This window comes from Manduca sexta, chromosome 27 (genome assembly GCF_014839805.1).
Source record: "Manduca sexta isolate Smith_Timp_Sample1 chromosome 27, JHU_Msex_v1.0, whole genome shotgun sequence".
Taxonomy (NCBI): Eukaryota; Metazoa; Arthropoda; class Insecta; order Lepidoptera; family Sphingidae; genus Manduca; species Manduca sexta.
The window spans coordinates 282,731-310,317 of record NC_051141.1 but is presented as its reverse complement, the minus strand read 5'-3'; the positions used below and the strand labels follow the sequence as shown (position 1 = coordinate 310,317).

The window sequence follows — 27,587 nt, the reverse complement described above, 5'->3', positions numbered from 1 at the left end:
TTTACCCACGTGTGACGTCATGCGCCGTGATTGGTGTTTCATTTGCCGTAAAGAATAGACTAAAAATATTATAATTATTGTATTTTATTTATTGATTTAAAAATACAAATCACAATTCTTTTACAAAACCAAATATGAGATAATATTTTTAATATTACAAACTTTACTTTAAACTGAATTTCAGATTTTTTGGTAATACCTGTCCGGTCCCCTATTACCCTAGCAACAGAGTACAGTACACTATCTATACTTATACGAAACATTTACTACTAAGTATGCCGGCTTATGTCAATATCAAACGCTATGACAGACATAATTGTGGTATTAGTACCTGTAGTTAAGTGACATGGCGCGGTTATTGCACGCTCGGTTTGAGTGAAAAGCTATAGTTTTGTTACTGTTTTGTCATTATGGCCACTCGCATGTGTCAATAAAGGCTCGTTCACATGGTGCTTGTAGTGATTAAGAGCTTGTACACACGACGTTTTTCAAACGCCAAAGCGTTTTTGATATCGTGTTCTCTACGCGTCCTCAGTGAATACAATTCTTGACTTATGTTGCATGAGTCATTTTGTTTCCAACGTATGCAAGGTGTGATCAATGGCACGACGTATAAATAAAATAAAATGCATATCATTATACATACAACATAAGCTGTGTAGTTTATGGTAAGCACCGGTGCAATTAGTACAGCCATAGTTCGCTGACATTTATGTTACAAGAACGAGCTCTTTTTTATTCGCAATAGAGTTATAAATTATATCTTAATTCTTTTTAATGACCGACTCCGCACAATAACATTGTGATGCTGTTGCTGACTTACGTCAAGAATGCTATTCAGCATTGTCTGAATGCCCTAAGACGCAAGTATAATAGGCTTCCTGCCGTCATAATTCTTGTACAGAGCAGGGTAAGTGCCGTGACCTTGCGACGCTAGAAGCCTTCCAATGACAATACGCTCGCCGAGCGTGACGCGAACTCGACAAAGATATCACGGGCGTGTAAAATGGAGTTCACACTAGCGGGCTGAGTCGCACGATTCTGGCCTCTAGTGGTCTGTCGTAGAAGAGTTCTCGCCGGCATGGCAGTGTGAACTGTTGTGTGATTTGTTGTATTGAGATACAACAATATTAGCCAATCACAACGGCCCTATGGCTACACAATGCGAAGGCTGCCATGTAGTTAGCACTGAGAAACAGACTTGTTACCGCAGCTTTACTCCGTCCTTAGATAAAAAACGTTTATGAATAAGGGGGTAAGAAAATAATCTAAAGCACGTCGCTTCTTCGTGGGCGGTGAGACAGAGATCCCTAGTTTGTGTGGGTATCTAGAAACTAAATTTATTTTATACTATTAACAACTTCTTTTTTACTCCTGCTGTCACTGCTATTTAGCATTAGCATTAGTCGCGCTATTTATTGTCCAGTGAGTAGTAACTCTTACAGACGTGTGAAAGTCGGCCCATTGTGAGGTGTATACCTATGACATTTGTCTCTATTGTACGTTTTTTTTTACAGTTAGACGGTAAAAAAGTTTTCATTATTCCCGTTGCAATGTTTTATTTACGAAAAATAGGAATATGTACCTTTGTAGTGCGCCGACATTTTCCCAATGCAGGAAATGTATCGTTTGAATAGATTTTTTATTTCACAACAAAAAGTATAATATTGGTAGTGGATTTTTTAAGTTACTGCGGCAGAGACGAGGTCAAACCAGATTCGAATTTAAACCTAGGTGGTGGGTATCTCATATACAAAAGTCCGTCTAAGTTTCACCGATTGTAAACTTTGCACTTAACAATCATTGCGCAGGCGCTGTTGCGTTGATACTTTGAAGGGCATTGTAGCTATTGTAATTACTGGGTTTAAGATTGAGTATCTTAAGACTCAGGGTGTTAAGAGCATTCGACCGTTACCGTCAGACCTCTAAAACGGAACATAACAGACCTCGTGGAAATGGACCAATCAAAATAAAGTTTAATGTTGAATCTCGACGATCACATATTTATTTTAATTAGCTTATTTATGGGATAGATATCGATAGTTTTAGGCTGTATGAAAATTGTAAGTACAAGATCCCATAATTATACCATTTAGCAAGACGTGAGCTGTTTCCAAAATTGACAAATATGATACACGATAAATCCTATTATTAAGGTTTTAATAAATCTACAATATTTATATTCCATTCGATACAACCAATGAATATTCAGTACGTTATTAATCAACGCCGCGCCGGTTTTTATTTGCACCGTCAAAACAAACACAACCGCTTTGGTTATTGTTTACGAGATATTTTCGATTGTTTCTAACTTTATTTGTTTATACGCGCGTATTGTTTTTTGTTCTCGTTTTCTTTCGATCGTATGCGTCATATCTTTAATTGTTTCGGGAATATGTACCGACATTTCCTGCGCCTTTGTCTGGTCATTTGATGAAGGTGTTTTTGTTAAGCGTGCATTAGCTGTCAAAACAAGACAACTGGACGACTTTATATTGTCCTATTTATTATTATGATCTCCAGAAATAACTAGAGTCCAGAATGTCAGATGTACAGGTTTTTTTTATTCGGACTTGGCAGACCTCCCTACAACTGATGGTAAGCGGAGTTGTGCTCCAGAAAGTATCGACTATAAAGACGGTAGATGACAATTTTTATACATTTATAAAAAAAGTATGCCATCCAAAATCTAACGGCAAAGAATTTTCAAAATCCACCCTCTAATAAATATGTTATAAAGCTTTGGAATTTGGTGAAAGAGATAGATGTCAAATAACAGTAATAGCAAACTGTGACGTCACCATTCATAACGCTGCATGCGTGAAAAAGAGATGGCGCGATAATCTCACCACGCCCTTTTGTTCATAATTTTTGTTCATAATTTGTAATATTTTAAATATTATGTGTAACTACTAATTTTGATGTTAATTTCACAGAAGAATATCTTTTTCTTATTAATTTCTCTAACATATAAAATAATGTGGAAAAGCAAAAAGGAAACTACCCTAGTGTAAACAGGGAAACGGAGGAACTGATTTTGATTGACTATTAGACGCTTACAGTGCTTCCCCCGTACCTATCTTTTCGCAAAAACACGTGTAATATAGCATCATTAAAATTTTCACATCGCTAAAATTCAGCGAACAGCCCTTCTACCGTCTAATTTGTATAAAAATTAACGAAATTCGCTTCATCGGGTCGACACGTCGCAATTTAATTAGGTGTTATGACTCAGTCTATTGCTTCCAATCGATAATGTCTACGTTTTTGATAGTCTGGATGTAGCGAGGTACAGGATGGTCTGCGCCCTTAATTGCCTATTTTCTCCAGACTAGACATTGAGGGAGAGATTGACTGAGGGATGCTGGATAGGTGAAAATTTATTTCGATGTTGGAGGATGAGTGGGTAAAATCAATGTATTGCGAGAAGTTTTTATTGATTAAATATAACATCGCAGTTAAGTACTAAAGCTATATTATATACTAGGTTTTGCCTGCGGCTCCGCCCGCGGGTTATAAAATTTTTCAGGCTAAAGTTTTCCGTTATAAAAGTAGTTGTTTCCCGGGAGCCTATGTTCTTCCCAGGGTCTCAAACTGTCTCCATACCAAATTTCATCTTAATACGTTGGGTAGTTTTTGAGTTTAACACGTTCAGGTAGACAGATGCAGCGGGGGACTTTGTTTTATAATATATTTTTTATAACTTTTAAAGTGGAACAATCCCGTCATACATCATTGTTGCATAACTTTAACCGTTTACGCAGCGCAGGCAACGGAAGCTCTCAAAACTTATAATTTTCCCCGTTTTTGCAACATGTTTCATTACTGCTCCGCTCCTATTGGTCATAGCGTGATGATATATAGCCTATAGCACTCCAGAAACAAAGGGCTATCCAACACAAAAATATTTTTTCAGTTCAAACCGGTAGTTCCTGAGATTAGCCATTACTGCTCCGCTCCTATTGGTCATAGCGTGATGATATATAACTTTGAGCACTCCACAAACAAAGGACTATTCAACCCAAAAATAATTTTTCACTTCGAATCGGTAGTTTCTGAGATTAGCCATTACTGCTCCGCTCCTATTAAATATAGCGTGATGATATATAGCCTATAGCACTCCACGAACAAAGGGCTATCCAACGCAAAAATAATTTTTCAGTTTGGACCGGTAGTTCCTGAGATTAGCCATTACTGCTCCGCTCCTATTGGGTATAGCGTGATGATATATAGCCTATAGCACTCCACGAACAAAGGGCTATCAAACACAAAAAGAATTTTTCAGTTTGGACCGGTAGTTCCTGAGATTAGCCATTACTGCTCCGCTCCTATTGGGTATAGCGTGATGATATATAGCCTATAGCACACAACGAACAAAGGGCTATCCAACGCAAAAAGAATTTTTCAGTTTGGGCCGGTATTTCCTGAGATTAGCCATTACTGCTCCGCTCCTATTGGGTATAGCGTGATGATATATAGCCTATAGCACTCCACGAACAAAGGGCTATCCAACGCAAAAAGAATTTTTCGGTTCGGACCGGTAGTTCCTAAGATTAGCGCGTTCAAACAAACAAACAAACAAACAAACAAACAAACAAACTCTTCAGCTTTATATAATAGTATAGATAATAAAAATTGTGCTATACTATAGACAAGCAGCGGAAATGATTCATATCTGCTTTTATAGCCTTGTCGAAATACCAATAATAATTGTGTAGAGTCAAAGGGTATTGGGCTCTTATGCCATGCCACTTATCACGTCCAGGAACTAGTTTTCTAGGATAAAAAGGCTATAATTATGTTCCAAGATTTGGCCAATTAGCGTTAGTTAATTTTGGCGTTTATAAAATACACCCCATTCCACACATCTAAATTTTATTCAGACATATCAGGTTTTGACATGCATTTATAATATTGGTAGTTTGCGTCCTATTTTTTGGTGAATTAGTCACTGATTAGCAATTTACGAGGCAATCTAAGGATAATTACCATATCTAGTCATTTTGCCGTAGTAAGATATTTTTTTATTGCTTTGAATGACGAGACCAGCTTGCCGTTCGTCTGATGGTAAGCTATACGACCGCCCGATAACAGTAAAAACACCATCCAAGGTGTTACAACTTGAATTACAAAGTATTGTTTGATATTCCACTGTGATCGCCATCCTGAGACATAAGATGTTAAGTCTTATTATGCCAAAAGTTACAATGGCTACAATGTAAGCTTAAGTAATTCATTTGATATGTCTGTTTGTTTGCTGCAGGGGTGCTGGAGATGACTGGCACCGATAATATACGGTTTAGCGGACATACGCTGGACAAGGCCACCAAGGCCAAGGTCACGCTAGAGAACTTCTACACAAACCTCATCAGTCAGCATTATGAAAGGAAACAGAGGTTAGTACATCACCGACCTCTTTATCTCCAGCTATTTTCCTTTAGAACCAAGTACATAAAACTAAAATAAAATTTTGAAATAGTCTGGTACGGGATATAGTTTACGATAAATAAAGTGATATGATACAATATAAAATTAATATTCAGGTATAACCTTTTCGTCTTGGAAATACAAATAAAGTCATGAGAAGTGTTCAAAAACTAAAGAGTGACAATAAATTGAAGAGGGTTGGATTGGCTAATTTATACAGCGTAACAATGAGACTGTACATATATTTTCAGACTGGAGAAACTTGAGGAGTCGCTCAAGGACGAGAGCCTGACGGAGAGTCAGAAGCAGGAGAAGCGGCAACAGCATGCGCAGAAAGAGACGGAGTTCCTCCGCCTCAAGCGTTCCAGGCTCGGCGTCGAGGACTTCGAACCGCTCAAGGTAATCACCAAGATGAGTAGTATCCTCACTCCAACTCCACATCATCCTCGGTGTGCTCATGTATTCAAAGAGTCAATTTTAAGAGTCACATTGCTTTCATCATTTTTTTTTCAAATTAATTGCCGTAATGTAAATTCTCCGAGAAGTTACAGATTCATCTTCACTCAATTTGGGAATCAATATTAATATACTGTATCCCAGTATGGTTATCTAATTTTAATACCACATAGATTTGGGAAGAGCACAATACAATTGTAAAAGTAATGCATAAAAGATCATTCAGATACCTCTCTACGAAGATGCGAAAATCTTTGTCGTCCTGTTGGAACCGGGTATACACAGGCTGATACCGGAACGCGACACACTCGACAGTAATCGTAGTCTTTTTACAACATTGTAACAGTAGCCAGAGTAACTACTGGACATGTACTTAACATCTCAAGTCTCACGATGACGAGCGCAGTGGAATACCAAATAATACTTTGTAATTCAAGGTGTTGAATTGTGTTTCTAGTGTATATCGGCGATCGTATCACTTACCATCAGGCGAAAGGCAAGCTGGTCTCATCGTTCAAAGCAAAATAAAAACTAAACTAGTTTCGTTCTAACAGTGTCTCTAAATATGTTACAGGTGATAGGCAGAGGTGCGTTCGGCGAGGTGCGGCTTGTGCAGAAAAAGGACACCGGACATGTGTACGCCATGAAAATACTCAGGAAAGCAGACATGCTTGAGAAGGAACAGGTGCAGATGGATTTATTAATGTGTTTGTTTCTGAGATAATATTGTATTAAAAAAGTTTTTTCTCAATCACATCTGAGATCCGAGTAGGTGATGGTAAAGATCCCAGAGGTGTAAAAACTAAAAAAAAACTATAAATGCTGCCGAGTATACAAAATAAGAGCCTCTTGAACTTAACATAGGAAACCATTTTCAGGACTTTATAGTAACAACATTGTAGTCAGCACAATACTGACTATCATGATACTAAAACAAGCTTGTCTACCCTGAATAGGTTAAGAAAATTAAAACACTGCCAACCCTGATTTCCAGGTAGCACACGTCCGAGCCGAGAGAGACATCCTCGTGGAAGCGGACCATCAGTGGGTGGTGAAGATGTACTACAGCTTCCAGGACCCCATGAACCTGTACCTGATCATGGAGTTCCTTCCCGGGGGTGACATGATGACCCTGCTCATGAAGAAGGACACGCTCAGCGAGGAGTGCGCGCAGTTCTACGTCGCTGAGACGGCGTTGGCTATAGATAGTATACACAAACTTGGCTTCATTCACAGGTGATATTATTATATAATATAGTCAGGCTGAATTTGATGATAGTTAGGAGTGTAACAGACCAATGAGTTGAAGGTGTAGGTCCACAACACAAGACATACAACTCTGACTTTGCATATCAATTATTATTGACTATAATGGTGAAGGAAACATCGTGAAGAACTGAAATAGTTGAGAATTCTTCAAAGAGAATTTTGATAATATGTGAAGTCTGCAAATCTGCATTAGGTCAGTGTGGTAAACTAAGGCCTAAAATCTTCAAAAAAGTAGTAGAAGACGCCTGCGTCTAGTAGCGGAACAATATTCAATACATGACAGGTAGTTCATTTATAACCCGCCCTTGGTCAGTGTGGTGAAATAAGGTCTAAACCATTTCAGTAGTACAATGGGCTTGTGCCTAAAATTAGGACGGTGTACAATAAGCAGCTGTATTATTTTTGTTATGGGTCACAATATGATGTTAAGAAATCGCTCATGAACATGCTTAAAAGAGTAATTTAGAGTCGTTCAGATGTATTTTTCATCATAAAAACTCTGAGCTATCATGTTGATCTGTAATGAAATGATTTATTTGAATCTGTAAAATGGTATAAATTATTTAGATTATGTCAATATGAAATCTAACACCAGTTCGGAAAGCAGTTCTCACCAGAGAAGAAAGGTAGACAATGGTGACAGCTTGGACACACCATTTAATTAATGCTGTTCACAAATATATTAACAGTACATTCCTACTACTTTTGTGTTTTAGTCGTTTTATTATATCCAATTGTAATATAAAAATAGAGTACATATTTGCATGTTTTCGTCTGCAGAGACATAAAGCCAGATAACCTGCTTCTGGATGCGCGTGGGCACATAAAGCTGAGCGACTTCGGCCTCTGCACGGGCCTGAAGAAGAGCCACCGCACAGACTTCTACCGGGACCTTTCGCGCGCTACTCCCTCAGATTTCAGTAAGTATACAGATATAAAAATTGTATTATTATAATTATAAATATATATATATATATATATACCTACTTATACAAACATACATACCTACTTTATCCCTAAAGGTGTAGCCAGAGGTGTAAAATATTTGTGACATCCAATTGTAACCCTAGATATTGTGTACTAGGTTAAAGATTACATAATATCAAAAACAGACACGCCTCGTAAGCCGGTGTTTTTAAGTTTGATGTTTGTGATTGATCGAGAAATCAATACATCAGTTACTTAATCACAATAAAACGACACGGATTTTTTTTTTTTTTTTGTCACACATTAAGCACAGAAATCTTTAATATCGTACATATAAACCAAACCTTATACTATGATGATAACATACCACCGGCCTGTTCAGGCACTCTATTTAACTTCCCAGTCTCGACATCGTCGTCGGCGATGGACTCCAAACGTCGTGCCGAGTCTTGGAAACGGAACAGACGGGCGCTCGCGTACTCCACCGTCGGCACGCCGGACTACATCGCCCCCGAAGTGTTCCTGCAGACGGGCTACGGGCCGGCCGCTGATTGGTGGAGCCTCGGTGTTATTATGTGAGTACGATCGGCATGTTTGTTGCGATGCGATTTTTTTTTTGTTGCCTTTTTAATGCTTTAAATATTGATATAAATGTGGTTCGCGAATAGAGTAATTCATTATTAATGTATATTTGCAAAGCGTTGTAGTTAATAATTAATATTTATTGGTCACTCCGAAATAAGAGCATTAGCGAATTATTATTTGTATTTTCTTGTGCATATAATGCAGCGAACATGGTCCAAGTGTAGCGAATTTTGGGTTCATGGAAATACTTTTATAGCCCTAGCTCTCTTCACCTGCACGTAATATTGCACAAACGATATTCTTGTGCTCTATCAACCCATAAATGTCTTGATAGTGTGTGTTATCGTTCAAACATCCTTAAACATGACATGTTAGAGTCCTACAGTCTTACTGATATAACTGTGAATATTTGTGATAATGTTAGGATGTTGTTCGATGTAAACCAGCTGATCGAATTTGGACAAAAGTTGGTACACGGGGAGACCATGACCTGGATTAACTCATAGGCTACTTTTTGTCCAGGTCAGTTGCTACCATGGGACATAATGGATTGTTTAATTAGTATTGAAATAGTTGGTTGTGTTGTTATAAGATGGCACGAAAAATCGCTAATATATTTTAGGTATTTTCCAACGGGGCTTTTCACGCAGGGGAAGCCGCGAGCAACACCTAGTATGAATTATAAATAAAATATATTTCTGTGGTTGACGTTCTGATCATTGGCTTCAAGCACTAGAATAATATCTAGGGCTGAACCGTCGATATTCCTGATAAAGGGCGCAAAAGCTGGATGCAGACTACTCCCAATAGGTCAGTAGATATCTTTAGGGACAGTCTAAATCCAGCATAGGATACCCTGTGGCTATGATCATGATGATGGTAGTGATGATTGGACTCTTGTATATAAAACTTATTTGTCAAGATTTATTACATACGGGTTGAACCAAATGCACCTATGTTCGGACTTAAGGGCAGACAGCTCTATGATGATAGTGATGATTGGACGTTGTATAATGATCCTATTTCTCAAGGTCTATAACATGCAGGTAGACCGAATGAACTTGTATTTGGAACCTGAGGTTTGACAGCATTGTGCTTTTAATTTGACCGATCATAATGGTTATGACAATGCTAAACTGTATGAGGTTTTGTAAATGTGCTTTAACACAATTAATTGGTTTTGAAAAGTAATAAATTATAGTTTTACTTAATATAATAAAATGCTTAAAATAATCAAAACATTTTAAGGAATTTGATTAAAAAAGAACTTTGTTAATATTTGGTTTAATTGAAAAGTCATATAGCAGCCTTCTATTAGTTTTGTTATGCAACTGCGACGCCTAGCTGCCATCAGTGTTTATATTATTTCAATTTAAAGCTCATATTTTATTTTATTTTGCCTGTTTTTGTTCACATGTTAAGTACGAAGCGAAAAACTACAAATGTTCTAAATTTTTATTTTATTTGCGCATGCAATTGTTGCGAATTATACAAGGCTGTTACATAAAAATTATCAATGCGAAGGTTTGTTAAATCTTTGTATATTAATAGTAATAAACTCAGAAACCACTTAACCCTTTTGGATGAAATTTTTACCCAGCTAGATCATGTCCTGAATATGGTATACCCTATATCCGTAGATATAGTAAATTTTTACTTGAAAAAGTCCACAGTAAGATTTTTTTTTGGAAACTCTTATAATCGGGCGATGCTGTACAGCCATATAATGTTATATCAAAATACAGGATATTTGCTGACAGTGAATTTTCCTTGAAACTAATTAAAAACATTATCTTATTCAATAATTTAAAAAAAAAGCAAAAACGCCTTTGTAAATGGTTGAATTTGAACAAAATACTTGCAAACTGCTCAATGACAGAAATAGATATCATGATGACCTTGGACTACTAAAACCACTCAACCCAACCATGATTTCATTGCAATACCACAGTTATTTGTTAATCACATAGCCAACAACTTATAAATTGGTGCTTATTCTCTTTAAGTAGTATACATATTTTGATCGTATTGTTTTTACATATTTAGCTCTAACTGTTAACATATCTGAATTTATAAATGAATAAAATATCTGTCTGTATATCATCATGACACCATTGTTCGCAGGTATGAGATGCTGATAGGTTACCCGCCATTCTGCTCGGAGTCACCGCAGGAGACGTACAGGAAGGTGATGTCTTGGAGGGAGTCTCTCACCTTCCCGCCAGAGATACCCATCAGCGAGGAGGCTAGGGAGACCATTCTGCGCTTCTGTTCAGAACCAGATCGCAGGTAAGTGGTAAAGAGTGAAACACAAACACGCCATCATCTTCGAAGAGTCAGTCAGGTGCAAAAGAGGCTATGTATTTTTTGCCATGGGTTCCGTTCTACTGTGTTAAAGTCGAGTCATCATCGCCATATTGACTAAATATTCAAGACTAGAGGGTGATGAGCAGAAAAAGCATATATCACTTCTCCTCCACTTGACCTCAGAGTTATGTCGTAACGCACGAGAAACACATATACGCCACTGACGCAATGTGATAAAAACCAAGCCATACCGGGTACATAATCCAGACTCCAGGCTGATAATGAGCAGAATAACTCTATATAAATTTGTCTCCAATTGACTCCAGAGCGGTGTTGTACCAAGCGAGTACTATTACTCGTTCTATAACTAAGCCAGCGATGGCTTGGTTTTAGTCACAAAGGTCTGAACTCTGATTGTTATACTAAAGCGGGCTGAGCTTGTAATGAATGCTGAGTTAACTTTATTCTGGTGAATTATCGCAATAGATCTGATAGTACTATGATGCAGCCTTAAAACAAGGGCCGATGACATAGGCTGTGTCCATTGACGGTTGCTAAAATTATGTCAGATTATTTTTGCTGACCTTGTTTCACCGGAATAAATTGCTACGGTGGCGTTTTGATCATAACTTTAGTACTTGTACCAATATTAAGGAGGACACAAATAATAAGTAATGCTATAGAATTTTATTGATCATGGGAAAAGCTTTTCATATAATTATTACTCGTGACCCTTTGGAGCTCAACAACGAGGCTATCCCTTATATTCCACGTATACCGACTCCGGCAATCAATGTACTGGTTTTAGGGGAACTTCCCCATCAAGTACATGGCACGATTCTGGGCATTCATAAATTGTATGCTATATCTGTAAGATGTATGTGTGATGGAACGTTAGTGAGTGAGTAAGAGAGACCTATGCGCGAGAGTGAGACAGTGTGCGTTTGCGCGAGGTTGATGACACATTGTTTCACAGGATCGGTAGAATGTATTTGTAGTCTTGAGTAAAATTATAATATAATGCATTTCCACACGGGCGCCGGCCATAACGGTGATAGACGCGGCCTATGGAATAACAAAATTTCGCGGCGAAATGTCGAACGTACACTTTATCCAAATGGAGAACCGACATCGGAGACAACGTGGAGGTTTTTGGATGGAACGCGTATCAGAAGTTAGTTATTGCTCGCCGATCACTTATTGGAACTGCGCAGATATAGCTTTGGTCCGAGGTGTTTTAAAGTTTTGAAGATTGAAAAATGTTCTCAAGGAATTTCCAAACTCTAAATTCTAAAAAAATGAATGGGATGATGGCAAGTCGCTGAAAAAGGGATGACGATACATTTTATCACATGTTCGCCGTGAGAGTTGGGCAAGAGAGCTAAACTTCCAGAGTACGTCGCCATACAATACAATATAGACAGCATACCTGACTACGAGAGTAATAATGCGATATTGAACTGCATCTCAATGTATGCCACGTTAAAGGAATATCTCGCTATTTATGAGAATGAAATCAAAGATGAATAAAACCAATATGGGCATGAGTGTTAGTACGAGTAAAAAAAGTCGCTTCCTATAAGCAGAACACGACAGCATCCGGTCCGAAGAAGTCCGTTATAGGTTGTGTTATAACATAAGTGTGGTGACAAATATCACATGTCTAATCAGTGCCCAAACGGCGTAAAATGTTTTAAGTTGGGTCATACAAGTAAATCGTGTAGTTAGAAAGTAGCCGTGCGTCGGAACCGTTCACAAAAAATGTTTGTGAAACCGGGACATTCATTGTGTGTAACCGACAAGGTTGACAGTAGCGACACCTTTCGAGCTTCAACCGAACCGGACGGACTGGATCAATCAACCGCGGATCGCTATAGTTGTCAAAATCATTTTGACATTTTTCACTCATTAAATTAAATATTATGAAAATTGATATTCCGGTTTGTCAGCATCCTAGAAGATTAGCTATTAAAGAAGAATTAGTTCAGCATCAAATTAATGAGTGGTAGGAAAAAGGAATGATTACGCCCAGGCATTCAGAGTATGCCAGCCCTTTAGCAGTAGTTGGAAACAAAGATGGTAGCTATAGAGTTTGTGTATATTTTAGAGAAATAAACCAAAAGATAGTCAAGGATGGATTTCCATTGCGTGTTATAAACAATCACATAGATAAACTTTGCAAGTCTAGAATATATAATACATTTGTTTTAAAATGAGATTCTCCACTTACCAGTGGACAAGGACTCGGTGAAATAAACTACTTTTGTAACCAGTATTCCAGAAAGACAATATGAGTTATGAGAGCACCTTTTGGGCTGTCAATCTGTCCTAAGTTCTTTAATAGGTTCATTACCATATTGTTTAGAGATTTAATTCATGACGGGGTAGTTCTAATTATTTTTAACCATATTGTGGTTTTCGCTCTGGGTGAAAAAAAGGTTCTTGAATGTCTCAAATAAATGTTAAAAGTATCTTCTGCGTATGAGTTAAACATTTATTGGTGAGAATGAGTTACTACAAAAAACATAGAGAATTTTGGTCACATTGTAGAAAGAGGTATTATTAAACCATCATCAAGCAAGACAGGGGCGATATTTTGCTTGCCGGAACCCTAGACAAACAGGTTCATAGTTTCATGACCTCATATTTTTGCAAGTGTATTACAAATTATGCAGTGAAAGCTAGACCATAATCAGAATTACTTATGAAAGAAAAAAAAAAGAAAAGCATATTATATCTTAAAAACTAAACTATTCAGTGAACCTGTATTGAAGATATTTGAAGTTGATTTAGACATATTACTACACACTGATGCCTTGTAAAATGGTTTGGGAGCAATTCTCATGCAAATTGATAGTGAAGATGGAAAACTGCTTCCCATTCCCTACACGAGTAAGAAATTAATGCCACTGAACAAAAGTATCACAATTGTGAGCTAGAAGCTTTGGTGGTAGTAGACGGTGTAAAAAAAAATTGAAATATTTGTTTGGAAAAATATTAAAATAGTAACTGACTGTTCAGCATTTAAGAAAACATTTTATAAAAATAAAATTTCCATAATAGTAGCTAGATGGGTTTAATTTCCTCAAGATTTTGACTATGAAATAGTGAGCGCGACTGAAAATTCTGAATGCAGATTCACCTAGCAGAAACCCTCATGCTTACCCTATCTGATCGGAGTTGCACTCAAGAATATGTAAAGCTCAGAAGGAAGATGAAGGTATAAGTGCTATGAGAGAAGTAATAAAAGAGAAAGAATACAAAGAGTTTTACATTGAAATTGATTTACTATATAAAAGAGATGAGAAGAAGTTGGTTATACCAGAAATTATGGAAACAGAAAAAGAAAAAGTTGATGTTGTACTGCAATCATTTTGGCCCATTGGGTATTACCAATAAATTATTACACAGGAAGCTGATTTAATTAGTCTAATAATTGAAGGCATTAATTCAGACCACGGTACCCTTAATAAATAAAAATTCTTCCTTTTCCTTCATTTTTCATATTATAAATATTGTTTATTTTCCAAGATGCAGCGGCCGGTGAACTCAAAATCAGGTGATCAATAATTTAAATTTCGTCATATTAAATTTTAAAGGCCGAAATATCCATGATTATTAATTATTTTTACGTTTTTCTTTCAACTGCGAGAACTAATCACTAACTAGACGTGAATTTAAATTCTTTACTTGCCAATACTTGTTTAGTTACCCAGATTAAAGGTGAAACAAAATGTATGAAAATGGACCTTGAGGTACCGCCTTAATATAAAATGTCCTGACACATCAAGGAAAAACCCATACCACTGAGAAAGTTTAAAAAAGGTCACACATGCTCATCATATGTATTTTATTTTATTAATCAAAGTAAAATGAACTAACTAGACTAACAAAGAGCACAAAACAGACTCATGGCCACATCTTCATATGATCATGCCTGTTGAGCTTTTAAGCGGTCCTTCCAAATTCAGGTCTACCTTTTCCACATGATACTTTCCTTTACTGGCTTCTTTTCCAACCTTGTATGGTCCTAAAAAATTGTGTTTCAGTTTCAACACATATAATAACAATAGCAACTATGTCTCCTTCGTTATAAAGTTGTTTATCTTTTCTCTTTTTATTGAATGTCTTTCTATTTTCTTCTAGTATCTTTAGTACCTGTGCTTTACCTTAAATCATGAAGTGTTTTCTATAAAATCTTGCCTGTATTCCTCTTCCTCGTCGGAGTAGTGGTACTGCATGTGCAGCAGGGCAGTGCTCTGAGGACCTGAGTTCAAATCCCGGGTGGCTCAAATGATATTTGGGTTTTTCTGCTCAGCATCAGGCCAGAGTCCGGAATTTGTGCCCGATATAACGAAAGACTGGGTTCTTTCACATATCTTGGTCAGTACAAAAATGATCACATGGTGAATGAATTCCACCAGTCCATTCCCCCGTAGAATCTCTGTAGTGACAAGTGTGATGTTGTACGCCTTTATCTTCACAATAATCTTTGAATTCCATCCCTGTAAAGCTGTGCCTCTATCTGTAATCATTTTAACTAGATTTCTGTGCCAGCAGCACATTGACCTTTAGGTAATGTGACCGACCGACCTCCCGTGACCTAACCCGAGTCACTAATGCATCGCTGGATTGAGCGGAAGTGTAGGGGGATATCGCCGGCCTTGCGCGTGCGCTCATATTATTGGTCAAAGGCGTAGTTATTATCTAATTCTTTCACACTGCGGCACACTAGCTAACGCAGTCATATTGATCACCTGATTTTGAGTTCACCGGCCGCTGCATCTTGGAAAATAAACAATATTTATAATATGAAAAATGAAGGAAAAGGAAGAATTTTTATTTATTAAGGGTACCGTGGTCTGAATTAATGCCTTCAATTATTAGACTAATTAAATCAGCTTCCTGTGTAATAATTTATTGGTAATACCCAATGGGCCAAAATGATTGCAGTACAACATCAACTTTTTCTTTTTCTGTTTCCATAATTTCTGGTATAACCAACTTCTTCTCATCTCTTTTATATAGTAAATCAATTTCAATGTAAAACTCTTTGTATTCTTTCTCTTTTATTACTTCTCTCATAGCACTTATACCTTCATCTTCCTTCTGAGCTTTACATATTCTTGAGTGCAACTCCGATCAGATAGGGTAAGCATGAGGGTTTCTGCTAGGTGAATCTGCATTCAGAATTTTCAGTCGCGCTCACTATTTCATAGTCAAAATCTTGAGGAAATTAAACCCATCTAGCTACTATTATGGAAATTTTATTTTTATAAAATGTTTTCTTAAATGCTGAACAGTCAGTTACTATTTTAATATTTTTCCAAAAAAATATTTCAATTTTTTTTTACACCGTCTACTACCACCAAAGCTATGCTCACAATTGTGATACTTTTGTTCAGTGGCATTAATTTCTTACTCATGTAGGGAATGCGAAGCAGTTTTCCATCTTCACTATCAATTTGCATGAGAATCGCTCCCAAACCATTTTACAAGGCATCAGTGTGTAGTAAATATGTAATATAGTAAATATATGTCTAAATCAACTTCAAATATCTTCAAATATCTTCAATAAAATTTAATATGACGAAATTTTAAAGGCAGAAATATCCATGATTATTAATTATTTTTACGTTTTTCTTTCAACTGCGAGAACTAATCACTAACTAGACGTGAATTTAAATTCTTTACTTGCCAATACTTGTTTAGTTACCCAGATTAAAGGTGAAACAAAATGTATGAAAATGGACCTTGAGGTATCGCCTTAACTAAAAAGATTTAATTCAATAAATACTAGCCTTAATTTAAGATCTAAAAGTCAAAAGTATAACTGTATATTTATTAACTGATTTAAAAACAGAGGAGCTTTTCAATTGAACATGTTTTTTACCTCAGAACCTTTGACTGGGTGAACTGATTTTGATGATTATTTCTTTATTTGAAAGCTGGTGCTTCCAAAGTGGTCTCATATAAGTTTCATTGTTATGGCCCCTTGACTTGATAACTTTTCACCAAAAATTATACCGCCTTCAAAAACCACTAAAACCAAAAAAATATTTAACATTACCTATATACTGGTTATTTACAAAATTACTTGATGTGAGTACTATATTAATGTTGTAGTTCAATATCAAAATCTGATATCTTGGTTTCAAAGTTGAATTAGCTTTGTAATATAAAGTTTTAATGTGATTAAAACAGTTATAAAATAGTGATTTAGATTGTAAGTACAATTTGTAATTATTTTTACTGTAACTTGTAGATTTCAAACCTAAGAGCAAGTTGTCATTATATGTTAAGTTAGTAATAGTGTCACATTCTCGTTGTCAAGTTTTATTGTCCCAACATTCCAATTGATTGTAGTACCTTATTCATAGTAGACTTAAATTCGAATATAGCTGGACTTCGTGGAGCAGTGTTATCCATTAATTTTAAAGCATTGTTTTTTATATTCGTAAAGTAATTCAGATTCATTTAATGTATTCTGGGGTTAGACTACAAGTCAGTATGGACGAGTTGTGGGTATTTTTTTATAATTTGTATGCTATATCTGGATCAGGGATTTAGGAAAATAATCATTGATATATAGGGAACGAATCACACGCAAATACCTATATTACCACTATTGAATCTCCAACGCGCACGCGCATAATATAGAAGATCCAATTATCAAGCTAATTAGGTAAGCGGTACCTACCATTTCTAAGGCGATTTATTTAAATTTTAATCCAGTGCCTAAACATGACCAGCATAATAGAATACTATGCAGAACTAAACTCAAAGTTGTAGCTAATGATTTCGGAGTGTCCTCTTCATTTCGTACGACGTAGAATCGATCTGTAGCAGCATGGTGCTCTTTCAACGAGCCTTTTTACCACGTACGTGCAGTATATGGAATAAACTCCGGGCATCTATATATCCTTTAATTGAGGTCTAACAAGAGCGCCTACCTTGTAGGATTCACTAAAAGATATCAGCTTACTATAATATTGACATTTACCATATCCAATGATGTTGACGAAGAATGGGTAATAGCTAATTCAATAAAAATTGCTTGTTGGAGTATATGCCACCCAGGTGGGTGACAATTGATCGCGTACTATTTACATAAATGGCGAAGGAAATGCACCTTTCAAGATGCTGGTGGGCGCTTATCATCAGGAGGACTGCTTGTTCGTTTCCATAGTAAGGCAAAGTTTCAAGCGGTGTATTTGTTTATCGTCAGATTGGGGTCGCAGCGCGGCATCGAGGACGTGAAGTCGGTGTCTTTCTTCCGCGGCGTGGACTGGAGCCACGTGCGCGAGCGTCCCGCCGCCATCACAGTCGAGGTGCGCTCCATCGACGACACGTCCAACTTCGACGAGTTCCCCGACGTCAAGCTCGAAATACGTAAGTCGCTTGTTATTAACTGCTTAACGTCATAGTGCGACAGTTTTTTTTTTGACCGATAAACAATCATGATAACTGTCTCTAATGGCCGTTTAAACGATCTCAATCTTTGATTTGATCTGGATAATAAACCAATAAAAGTGAACGTACAGATAGACATGCTCATTATTGTCGCAAAAATATACTATTACTGAGCACTTGCCACGTAGCAGCATTTCTACATTGCTAGAAAGTCTATGCTAAATTTCTAAATGTGGTAAAATTTTTACCGTCGTTCGATTTCACGCATGCTACCTGCGGTGCAAGTGAAAGAAGGCGTATTCTGATCGTGTTGAGTTTTGGTTTTTTGATGGGTTTGTTTTTGCGACGGATAGAAAACAAGATTGTGGTTCGCGATGGATCGAAAAAAGGATTGAGATTACATATTGAAACGGTGGTTAATTGATCTCGAAAATAAAACAATTATAATAAGTGATGTATGAGTGTTATGAATGTATGAATGAATCAGCTGCTTATAGCAGTCATTGTAATAACTATGTTACGAAGAGTAGTCCATATCACATACTGTTTGTAAGTCGTTAGCATGCCAATCCACATGGGTAGGTACCACTGCAATATCTGTTTTCACGGCCAAGCTGCAGTGTGCATGAACTGTCTTTGTCCATCATGATTTATGACATTTATTGACTAACATCGTATGGCTCCAGGATGTTTATATATGTGTGATCTGATAGTGTTTATTATACCATAGATCTACGTTTGTGGTAAAGTCGTACATAATGGATACCCAGCATAATAAATTAATGTTGAAGATCCGATACTCGGACTTGATGATAACGAGTATGTCAAGATGTGAATGAATCTTTTGATAAAAGGAATTCGGTACGACCGCTTTGCCACACATAGCAATGTAATGTACCTGACAGGTGTGTAATTAAACTTGTTTTCCAGCTTCAGCGCCTATAACACAAGACGGTGAAGTGGCGTACAAAGACTGGGTGTTCATCAACTACACGTTCAAGCGGTTCGAGGGGCTGACACAACGCGGCACGCCCACCAAGAAGTGAGCCGCGCGGCGTCCTCGCGTCCACACGCCCTGCCACGGGAGTATAAGTTAAAATAAGGAATTGATACGTGGAATACAGCTGAGGACGCATATTTAATCATTAAGGGATGCAACGATGCTGTTTTACATACGCTGTATAGGTAGCCATTACGATTTTTCGAGTGGACTGTGCTTTAGCAGCATCTTACTGAGCTAGAAACACAAGCGTTCGACACTAGTCCGTTCGTATTAATGAGTTCACAAGCCACGCCCATCGACCAATGAGACGGGCGTTGCTTCTTTGTTCTGCGAACTGACTTGGTGGAACGTACTCTGTGCCGCCTAGCCCGTGTGGTGTCCAAGTCTCATTTATATTTTTATGGCTATGAACAGTGTCGTTAAAGATTAATAATAGCGCCATCTGTCGCCTAACGGACGATGTTCTATGATTTTAATCACCGATAAATGTAATAGTGTTTTAATGTGCAATTTATTTTTGTTTTGCGTCTTACCGAAGTCAGCGCTAGTGATGTTCGTGCTTGTTCCAAATTAACGTATGGTCACGATCTAACGTACAAACTAAACCTTTAAGATATAATTATATAACGCTCCGTTTTTAAAATTAGAGGAACAGCAAATTGATATATGATTTAGTATCAGTATTACCATAAAAGCTATGCCTTTTGGGGGTGAGATTGCAAAATGAAAAGGAAACTACGCAAAAAACAATTTAGAAATTATATTATAACAATACTCAAACAACTCATTTGGTACATTCGTATTGAAAATAAAAATGGAATACCTCAAAAGATTTTAATAAATGTATTAAATTCCTTATTATAATTTGTACTCGAATGATTCGGGGTGTCGCGTAGACTCGATGCAATACTACACAATATATATTATTGTACAAAGTTATATTGCGTATTTGGCTGTCGGAATCATTGTTGGCAGTTTGATACTTATTTAAGTTTAATGGGTTTAGGGCTAGAGCATGTTTATCTCTCTGAGATCGTTTTGTGTAGGATATTGAAAAAGTGATAAGAGCTATATTGCATGCGCTTTTTTTTTTAATTTAAATTTGTAATCAGCATGTTGAAGTATAGAATTATAACAAATTCCCCAGAGCTAAAAGCGTTTTTAGCTAAAAAAAATCTGAAGTATTTTAAAACATGAACTTTGATTCAATATTTATTTACTTTAATGTTCGCATTCAACAAATTTGCCAATCAATTATTTATTGTATATCAATGTATTAACTTTTAAAATTCATTATAACCGGTCAACAATGATTTCAACGACTATTATTTAATACTAAATGAAATAATAAGCTCCCATGTGTTCCTAAGTAAGGGAATGACTAAGCGCGCGTTGTGCTTAGCGTGCAATAGAGATGAGCGAGGAGTCGGGGGTGAGTAGGGATAGGGGTCTCTGAAACACCCGGCGTTTCAGCTATTATCTCTGACTACCCTACAAACCTTAGGAATAAGGATAACTTCAAAGATTTCCATTGTAACGTAAGTAGTTACGTTCCGATATTTTAGTACTTCTCTGTCTTTTATGAAATGTATTAGTGTAAAAGAGATAGAAACGCCGGTGTTTACGAATATGTAATCGCGAAGGTTGTTGTGAAGTTAGTGGGGTGTTGTGTAGTTAAAAATCTCGCAACGTGATGTTATGGATAAATTTATATTAAAGTATTTTCCATTTAATCAATTTTAATAGTGTAAATTCCACATTTTTTTTTGTGAATATTTATATTGGTTATGTTTTGTTATGTTATTTATATTATGTAAAAATGAACTAAATCGGCATGTTTCATCAAATTTGATTTATGATTCACAGTATACACCATATTTTTGTAACACGCGACATGCCTTACAAATATCTAATATCAATAATGTGGGATTGCAGCTAACTTCGCACTGTAGAATATGTTTAGCTGTTATCTTTTTAATGTCTAATTCTACATCTAACTTCACACCCAACCTAAGCGTATTTTAGACCCCTCCCCAGCGTGTACAAGTGGATATGCGTTGTTTTAGTTAATGTACAGGGTGTTTCGGCGGATCATGTTGCGCAGGAGTTTTTTTGGCTGAAAGTGCAATGTTTAAAAATATTCCACGTATAAATGCTAAGTAACGTCCTAAAACCCTTATATTTTTGTCGGTATTTTAACTTTTCTTCCCTTCTTATTTTAATATAAGAAAGAAGAAATATCGATCAAGAAGTTTATAAGTTTGAGGACTTTTTTAGTTTGTAACAGTATTTATGGCATAAAGAGTTTGTTTAATAATTATCTATTTTTATACATTGAACCATCAGTCGACTGTAAATCTTCTATTCACTTGACGATGGATATGTAATAACAACACAATTGTTTCAATTCGCGAAGGTACATAATGTTGCGCGCTGTTGTGCAACGTATGATCGTGTTGCGCGTCCTTGTCTAGTGGAAGGAAGATATCCGCACAACACGATACCTCTACATTCGCCTCTGAGTGTTCGCATTTCATTAATTTAGTTATTTGATGTACTGTTTGAGTCGTCGGTTGAGATCTTTGAAGCCGACCTAGAGTTAGTCGAAATCTGATTAAATAAAATGAAGGAATATACATATTTATAAGTATTTTCAAAAAAGTTAATGAAAAAGTTGCTTTTGTAGTGTTTTTACTCTGATTTAGACTAATCGATTTGCTTCACAGATCTCCGCCTTATTGCTTAAATTGCGGTGCATTTTGATGTTGCACTTTACTCGGCCTGTATTACTTGCCAGTATGGCCTCTATACACAATTTTGGTGGCAATGGACATGTCGACTTTGAACTTAATCTCTGAAAATGTTCATAAGTTTCGGAGATATAACTTTTAATATTGTTTTCCAAGAAATGGAAATGTATTTTAGAAAATTTTTGTTGTATTTTATTATTTAAAACAAAAATGGATGAATTAAGTCCAAATTCGCCAACGCCCCCCATTGTTTCCCAACCCTACTACAGCACCCTAGAACTTAATGTGAATCGTTTTAAAATAAGTTCGTAAGAATGTCGTAATTTGATTCGTATCGTATGGCACATAAAGTATCTTTCTGAGTAACCAAAACTGTTAAAGTTTCTGCCGCTTTTTCTCACCGTCTTGCCCGTGGTCCGATTTATGGCCGAACTTATTCTGATCGTGCTCCATAGCTTTTTAGACTTCGCAAAGTTTTATCTTACTATAAGCCTCTCTGCCGTCCTTTAAGTGCATGTATTAACTATAAAGTAACACTATCCAATCTCTATTTACTGGTTTATGCTGATGCGGATTACCAACGGTTTATGGCTGTTTAATTAAAAATATATTTTAAAGTTTCCCCAGTATCCGCATTAGGACAAAATCCGCATCCGCATGGAACGGTGTGACGTATAATATTTTCACTACGCGTGGAAGTTTGGCGATTGCTACGTTTTGTGGAACATAGAATTTATTGTCTATGCCGTCAATCGGACCACATTTCGCACAATGGTAGCGATGATCAGGAATACTCATTCTTGAACCCATAAATGTAAGTAAATTTGTCTATAATTATATTTTATGTACATAGACGCGTATAGCTTATTATAAAAGAAACGTTCAATGGATCGCAATAGAATTCCGTCCAAAATTATTTGACCGTCGTATCGGAGATTATGCACTATATAAAATATATTAATTTATTTATATAAAGCTGTGAGTGCACCGCAGATATGTAATGACGCCGCAGATGGCTGCGCATGAGCATAAATATTGATTCGTGTTATGTTTAAAAAAGTGTAATGCGTTATTGTAAAATAAATTTAATGCATTATAATTTATATAGCTTTTGCTCGCGGATCCGAAGATTTATCAGCTTTCAGAATCAGTAACTTATGTCCTTCCCAAGGTCTTAAACTATCTCCATACAAAATTTTATCGATATCCGCTCCGTAGTTATTGATTGAAAAAGGACATTTATTTAATAATATATAACAATATTACAAAGTAATACATTTTACACAAATTATTTCCGTCAATAAAAATATTGTAGTCGCTTCATCGAACCTAAAATACTTTACTAATGAATATAAACATCAAACTTTTAATCTTAAACGGTATATTGATTTTTGTAAGTGCGCCGCTATCTGAATAATGTGTACAAAATCTTGAGTAAATCTCTACACGCAATAGTTAACGTTTGGCTAATTAACACGACAGCGTAGTTTGTGTAATAATTTAAACTCTGTATTATAAGCCTTACTCATTTATTCAAAGAAGTTTTTTATCGAAGGACGGAGCATTGCTGTGATAACAAGTCTATTTCTTAGCTTTGTTTATCTAACGGCTTTCTGTTTGTTCAGCTTTGTTTATCTGACAGCCTATTAGATTCAAGTCGTATCTCAATATTAGCCAATCACAACGGCCCTATGTCTACGCACTACGAAGGCTGCCATGCCGTCAGCACTGAGAAACAGACTTGTTATCACAGCAATGCTCCGTCCTTAGATAAATAACGTCTATGTATATGGGGGTTAGTGTTCACATTCAATAACTAACGCAGAAAAAATATTATATGATTGCTAAGATATTAGTATAAAGTTTAAAATTGCAAGCACTACTTTGCCGCTATTGTCTATATTGTGAGCGTAGGCGGTGTGCAAACAGCGACTCTGTAATCTCTTATGAACATAAATTAATGCAAAATTATCTATAATTCGTTTTTTCTTGTCTGGTAGCAAGTACAGGTCATTACCTAGTGCATAAATAACGAGTCCCTTAAAACAAATAAAAAGTATATACAATTTTAATCAAATAGTATAGTTTTGATGTAAATGAAGTTATTCTCGAAGTCAGTTTAGGGGAAAACGAATTATAATTCTATATGCAAAGAATGAGTATTTCTGTGGCATTCAAAACCTATGAGGAACGAACTGTTCTTGAACTATATTTCATACTCTTCGTTTAAAATCTTTTTTGCTTGTTTCGTGCGCTAGTTCTTTCAGCGGTGTCTACTCTCACGGACGCCAAATTGACAGATCCCCAAGGACTAGCCTGCTTTTACGTATAAGATACTAAGAAGCAGTGACTTAATCATATGAAGATAGGGCTGTGTTTCTCTGTATAGATTCCCCGCGATTTCGGAAATAACGAATCGCTAATAAAGCCCCAGACTCAAACACGTGGATTCCAAGTTACGTGTTATCTATTTAACCACGCGTAAGTTAATTCCGCGTGGAATCTATCCAGGCGCGGCCAAATCTTGTCTGTCAAATCACCTATCCTTGATGCTTTTTCAATCACTGTGCCAAAATGGAAATTGTTTTTGCGTATTATTTATGTATTGTGATTAATGTAGTTGTTCGGGCACTTCATTTCAAAACACGAAATGATTGTAAAAACACATAATAAAAGTTTATATAGACAGCGTAGATCTTGCCGGTAGCTTAAGTACAAAATTAGTTTTGCTGGCTGGATGGGAATTTATCAATTTTGAAAGTATAATTTGTTTTGAAGTCCAAAACTATATAGATAGCCTCTTTGCTGAGTCTCAGGTAAATACCGCGCGGTTAGAACAGGGAGTCGTTAATGGTTGTCCAATGTTGAATTTCTACGATCAGATTTCTTGTGTTCATTATAGTATTTATAGACGTGGCATGTGTGTGACAAGACGTGCGTGCTGCGTCATTGATTTCAGACGGTAATCGAGTCTTAGATTATAAACAAACTTCTATATTGCTGTAAAATTGTGCAAAAATCTATGAATAAATATAAATAGTATGCATACTTCGCCATCCTAAGGTAAAATTGTTTCTTAGCCGATATTACCACCTCAGAAGAAATATTTTCTTATAAAGATATCGATAAAATCATAGTAATTAGCGCAGTAATTTACTTCTGCACGCTGCCGTCTGCCGCGGGAAATAGGGCCGAGTCTATAGTGCCTACGTCATAGCTCGAAAAACCGGTTCAGGGAATATCTTTTACAAGTTGTTTATTTTTTGTATTTGCTTTTAAAAAAATACAAAAAATCATGTGACATTATTCTTAACTGTTTTTTCTTCTGGTTATTGAAGTTGGCTCTATAGATTGCGGCTTTAACATACGTAAATTACTTTTCACCTCGAACACATGAACGTTTTTTTTTAAGTAGATTAAGAACAGCTATACAACATTTTTGCACCTTCGGCGTGTCACACGGCGTTTGCGAGTCAATTAGATAATTTTTCCTACCTGTCCCAAACAAACTAGTTACAGCTTAATTAAAGTCAAAACTGTTTTACACAAAAAAAAAAATATATTTTGTGCAAAATGGTTTTTTTTTCAGACAGGTACAAATAAATAATACACCGTGATTTTTTTTCCGTGATCTAAAGTATTTTTTTTTTTATTGATCGATAATTAACTTTTATATGTATTAATATCTACTTGAGGCCATTAAACTTTGTCCTATCTCTATACTGTTGTATGAATAAGTAGGAAATTTTGTGTCTCTTTTAAACTTTACTTATTATTTTCAAACTACTGGAATATAAGTGTATATTTCCGGAAAAAACAAGTATCACGGTATGTAAGTGTTGTCCGGTAGTGTGCTCTCTATCCGGCTCGCGCGGCGTGTGCGCACCGCAGTATAGGGTACGCAACGATAATTCTCACTACGTAATAACTACTTGTACAAATTGACAATTCTCGCTACATTTAATATAATTTAATTTGCAATCAGTACATGGTTACTTTGCACATCACTTGTTAGTGTAGTGACTAATAATAACGATATAGTGTTGTATAATTTTTAATGTTACAAATTATAATTACCGTATTATTTTCGATTTAATATTTTTTTTAGGTTTAATGTAATGTTGATTTACAATTAGTTAAATTATGAGGGGCGGCGCGTGCGCATGTGGTGGCGTTGTGTTGTGATGTCAAACATTGCAGTTGTGTGTCGTGGCACGGTGTACGCGACCCGCCCCTGTAGCATTAACACTGTATTTAACTCATTTTCTCATGTAGATCCTTTTTTACGTTATTATTTATACGTATCAAAGGTGATGGGCAGTGGTCTAGAAATATTTCTGAAACGGAAATCGCTCCTCGATGTTGTATATTGTGTGTACAGTATTTGCCCATTCCCCTTGTGATTAGCTTTTCAATGCTTCGTTTTACCAGAAATGAGATGCGGTACTATGAAATTGATAGTTTAGAACTTATAGGTTCTGTTTGCTTCCGTTTATAGTGACGGGAATGATCGGTTGGTTGTTAAAAAAATAGAAGGAAAATTCTTAGAATGCTAATAGTGTTCGCATTCGCGCGATATTTTGGCCGATTCGACATTGCCTTTAATTTATTAACATGCTTACGTCATTCATGAAAATTTATGTCAATACATTTTGCGTTTGCAATTACAAAAATGGCCGAATTTACGTCGCGTAAAATAGCATCTCACTTCTGATGTAATTATATTCGCAATACATTATTGTGTTTCGCATTATTTTCTGGCTGTGTGAATAAACCTTAAACGATTTCGTAGGGCTTGTGTTGTGATGACATTTCTAAATAAATTTCTCTTTGAGATAATATGTTGGTATAAGTTAAATCATATTATATGGCCACAAAGTTGCGATGTCTGATTATAATGTTATAGATGTACTTCCTTTTGTCATAACATTTACTCTCAGTATCTTGAACCCAACAGAAGCAGGACAGTAAAAAAAAAATACTAAGAAATAAAAAATTAAGGTTTGTTCACACTGTCAGGAGTTTGTCAAATGTAGCACTTATCGTTTGTTTCACTTATGACGCTGCCGCGGGGTTCTATCACTATGCGGCTCATTGAACACTAGATATACTTTGTATAATTAAATATTTTTGCTTTGTTATTGTTATGGAAAATAAAAAAATAATAATTTAATTTGGTAAAATTGTAAGTTCATTTTTTTCTTCGAAAGTATTATGTTTGAATACTTTTTGATTGTTTCTTCCATGTGATTAAGAAAGTGGCAATACGAATAAGCTAATAAAAGCGAGATGATATCTTTTTTATATCTTTTATTTCATGAACCCTATACTAAAATAAATTGCGTAGGCAAGCCAAACCTCCGAACAGTATCGTGAGCCATGTGACCGCTTGTGTGTGGCTTACCTTGTGGAACCACAGGAAAAAAAATAGTGGAAGTAGCGAGCGAATC

At 36.2% G+C, this 27,587-nt stretch overlaps 1 protein-coding gene across 5 annotated transcripts in view; it reads left to right on the top strand.

The window, feature by feature from the left end:
• The window catches only part of LOC115455529 (serine/threonine-protein kinase tricornered), a 44,737-nt gene extending 17,300 nt beyond the window's left edge, over positions 1-27,437 (top strand). For 4 of the 5 annotated variants that reach the window (XM_037443816.1, XM_037443817.1, XM_037443813.1 and 1 more), the window contains 9 exons: positions 5,264-5,396; positions 5,679-5,826; positions 6,458-6,568; positions 6,878-7,119; positions 7,933-8,072; positions 8,462-8,654; positions 10,789-10,953; positions 18,200-18,363; positions 19,315-27,437. In XM_037443816.1, the coding sequence (XP_037299713.1) occupies positions 5,275-5,396; positions 5,679-5,826; positions 6,458-6,568; positions 6,878-7,119; positions 7,933-8,072; positions 8,462-8,654; positions 10,789-10,953; positions 18,200-18,363; positions 19,315-19,430 (1,401 nt within the window). In that variant the 5' untranslated portion in view covers positions 5,264-5,274 and the 3' untranslated portion in view covers positions 19,431-27,437. The remainder of the gene's footprint in view (positions 1-5,263; positions 5,397-5,678; positions 5,827-6,457; positions 6,569-6,877; positions 7,120-7,932; positions 8,073-8,461; positions 8,655-10,788; positions 10,954-18,199; positions 18,364-19,314) is intronic. The other variant, XM_037443814.1, reaches the window with a different exon arrangement.
• The last annotated feature ends 150 nt before the right edge of the window (positions 27,438-27,587 follow it).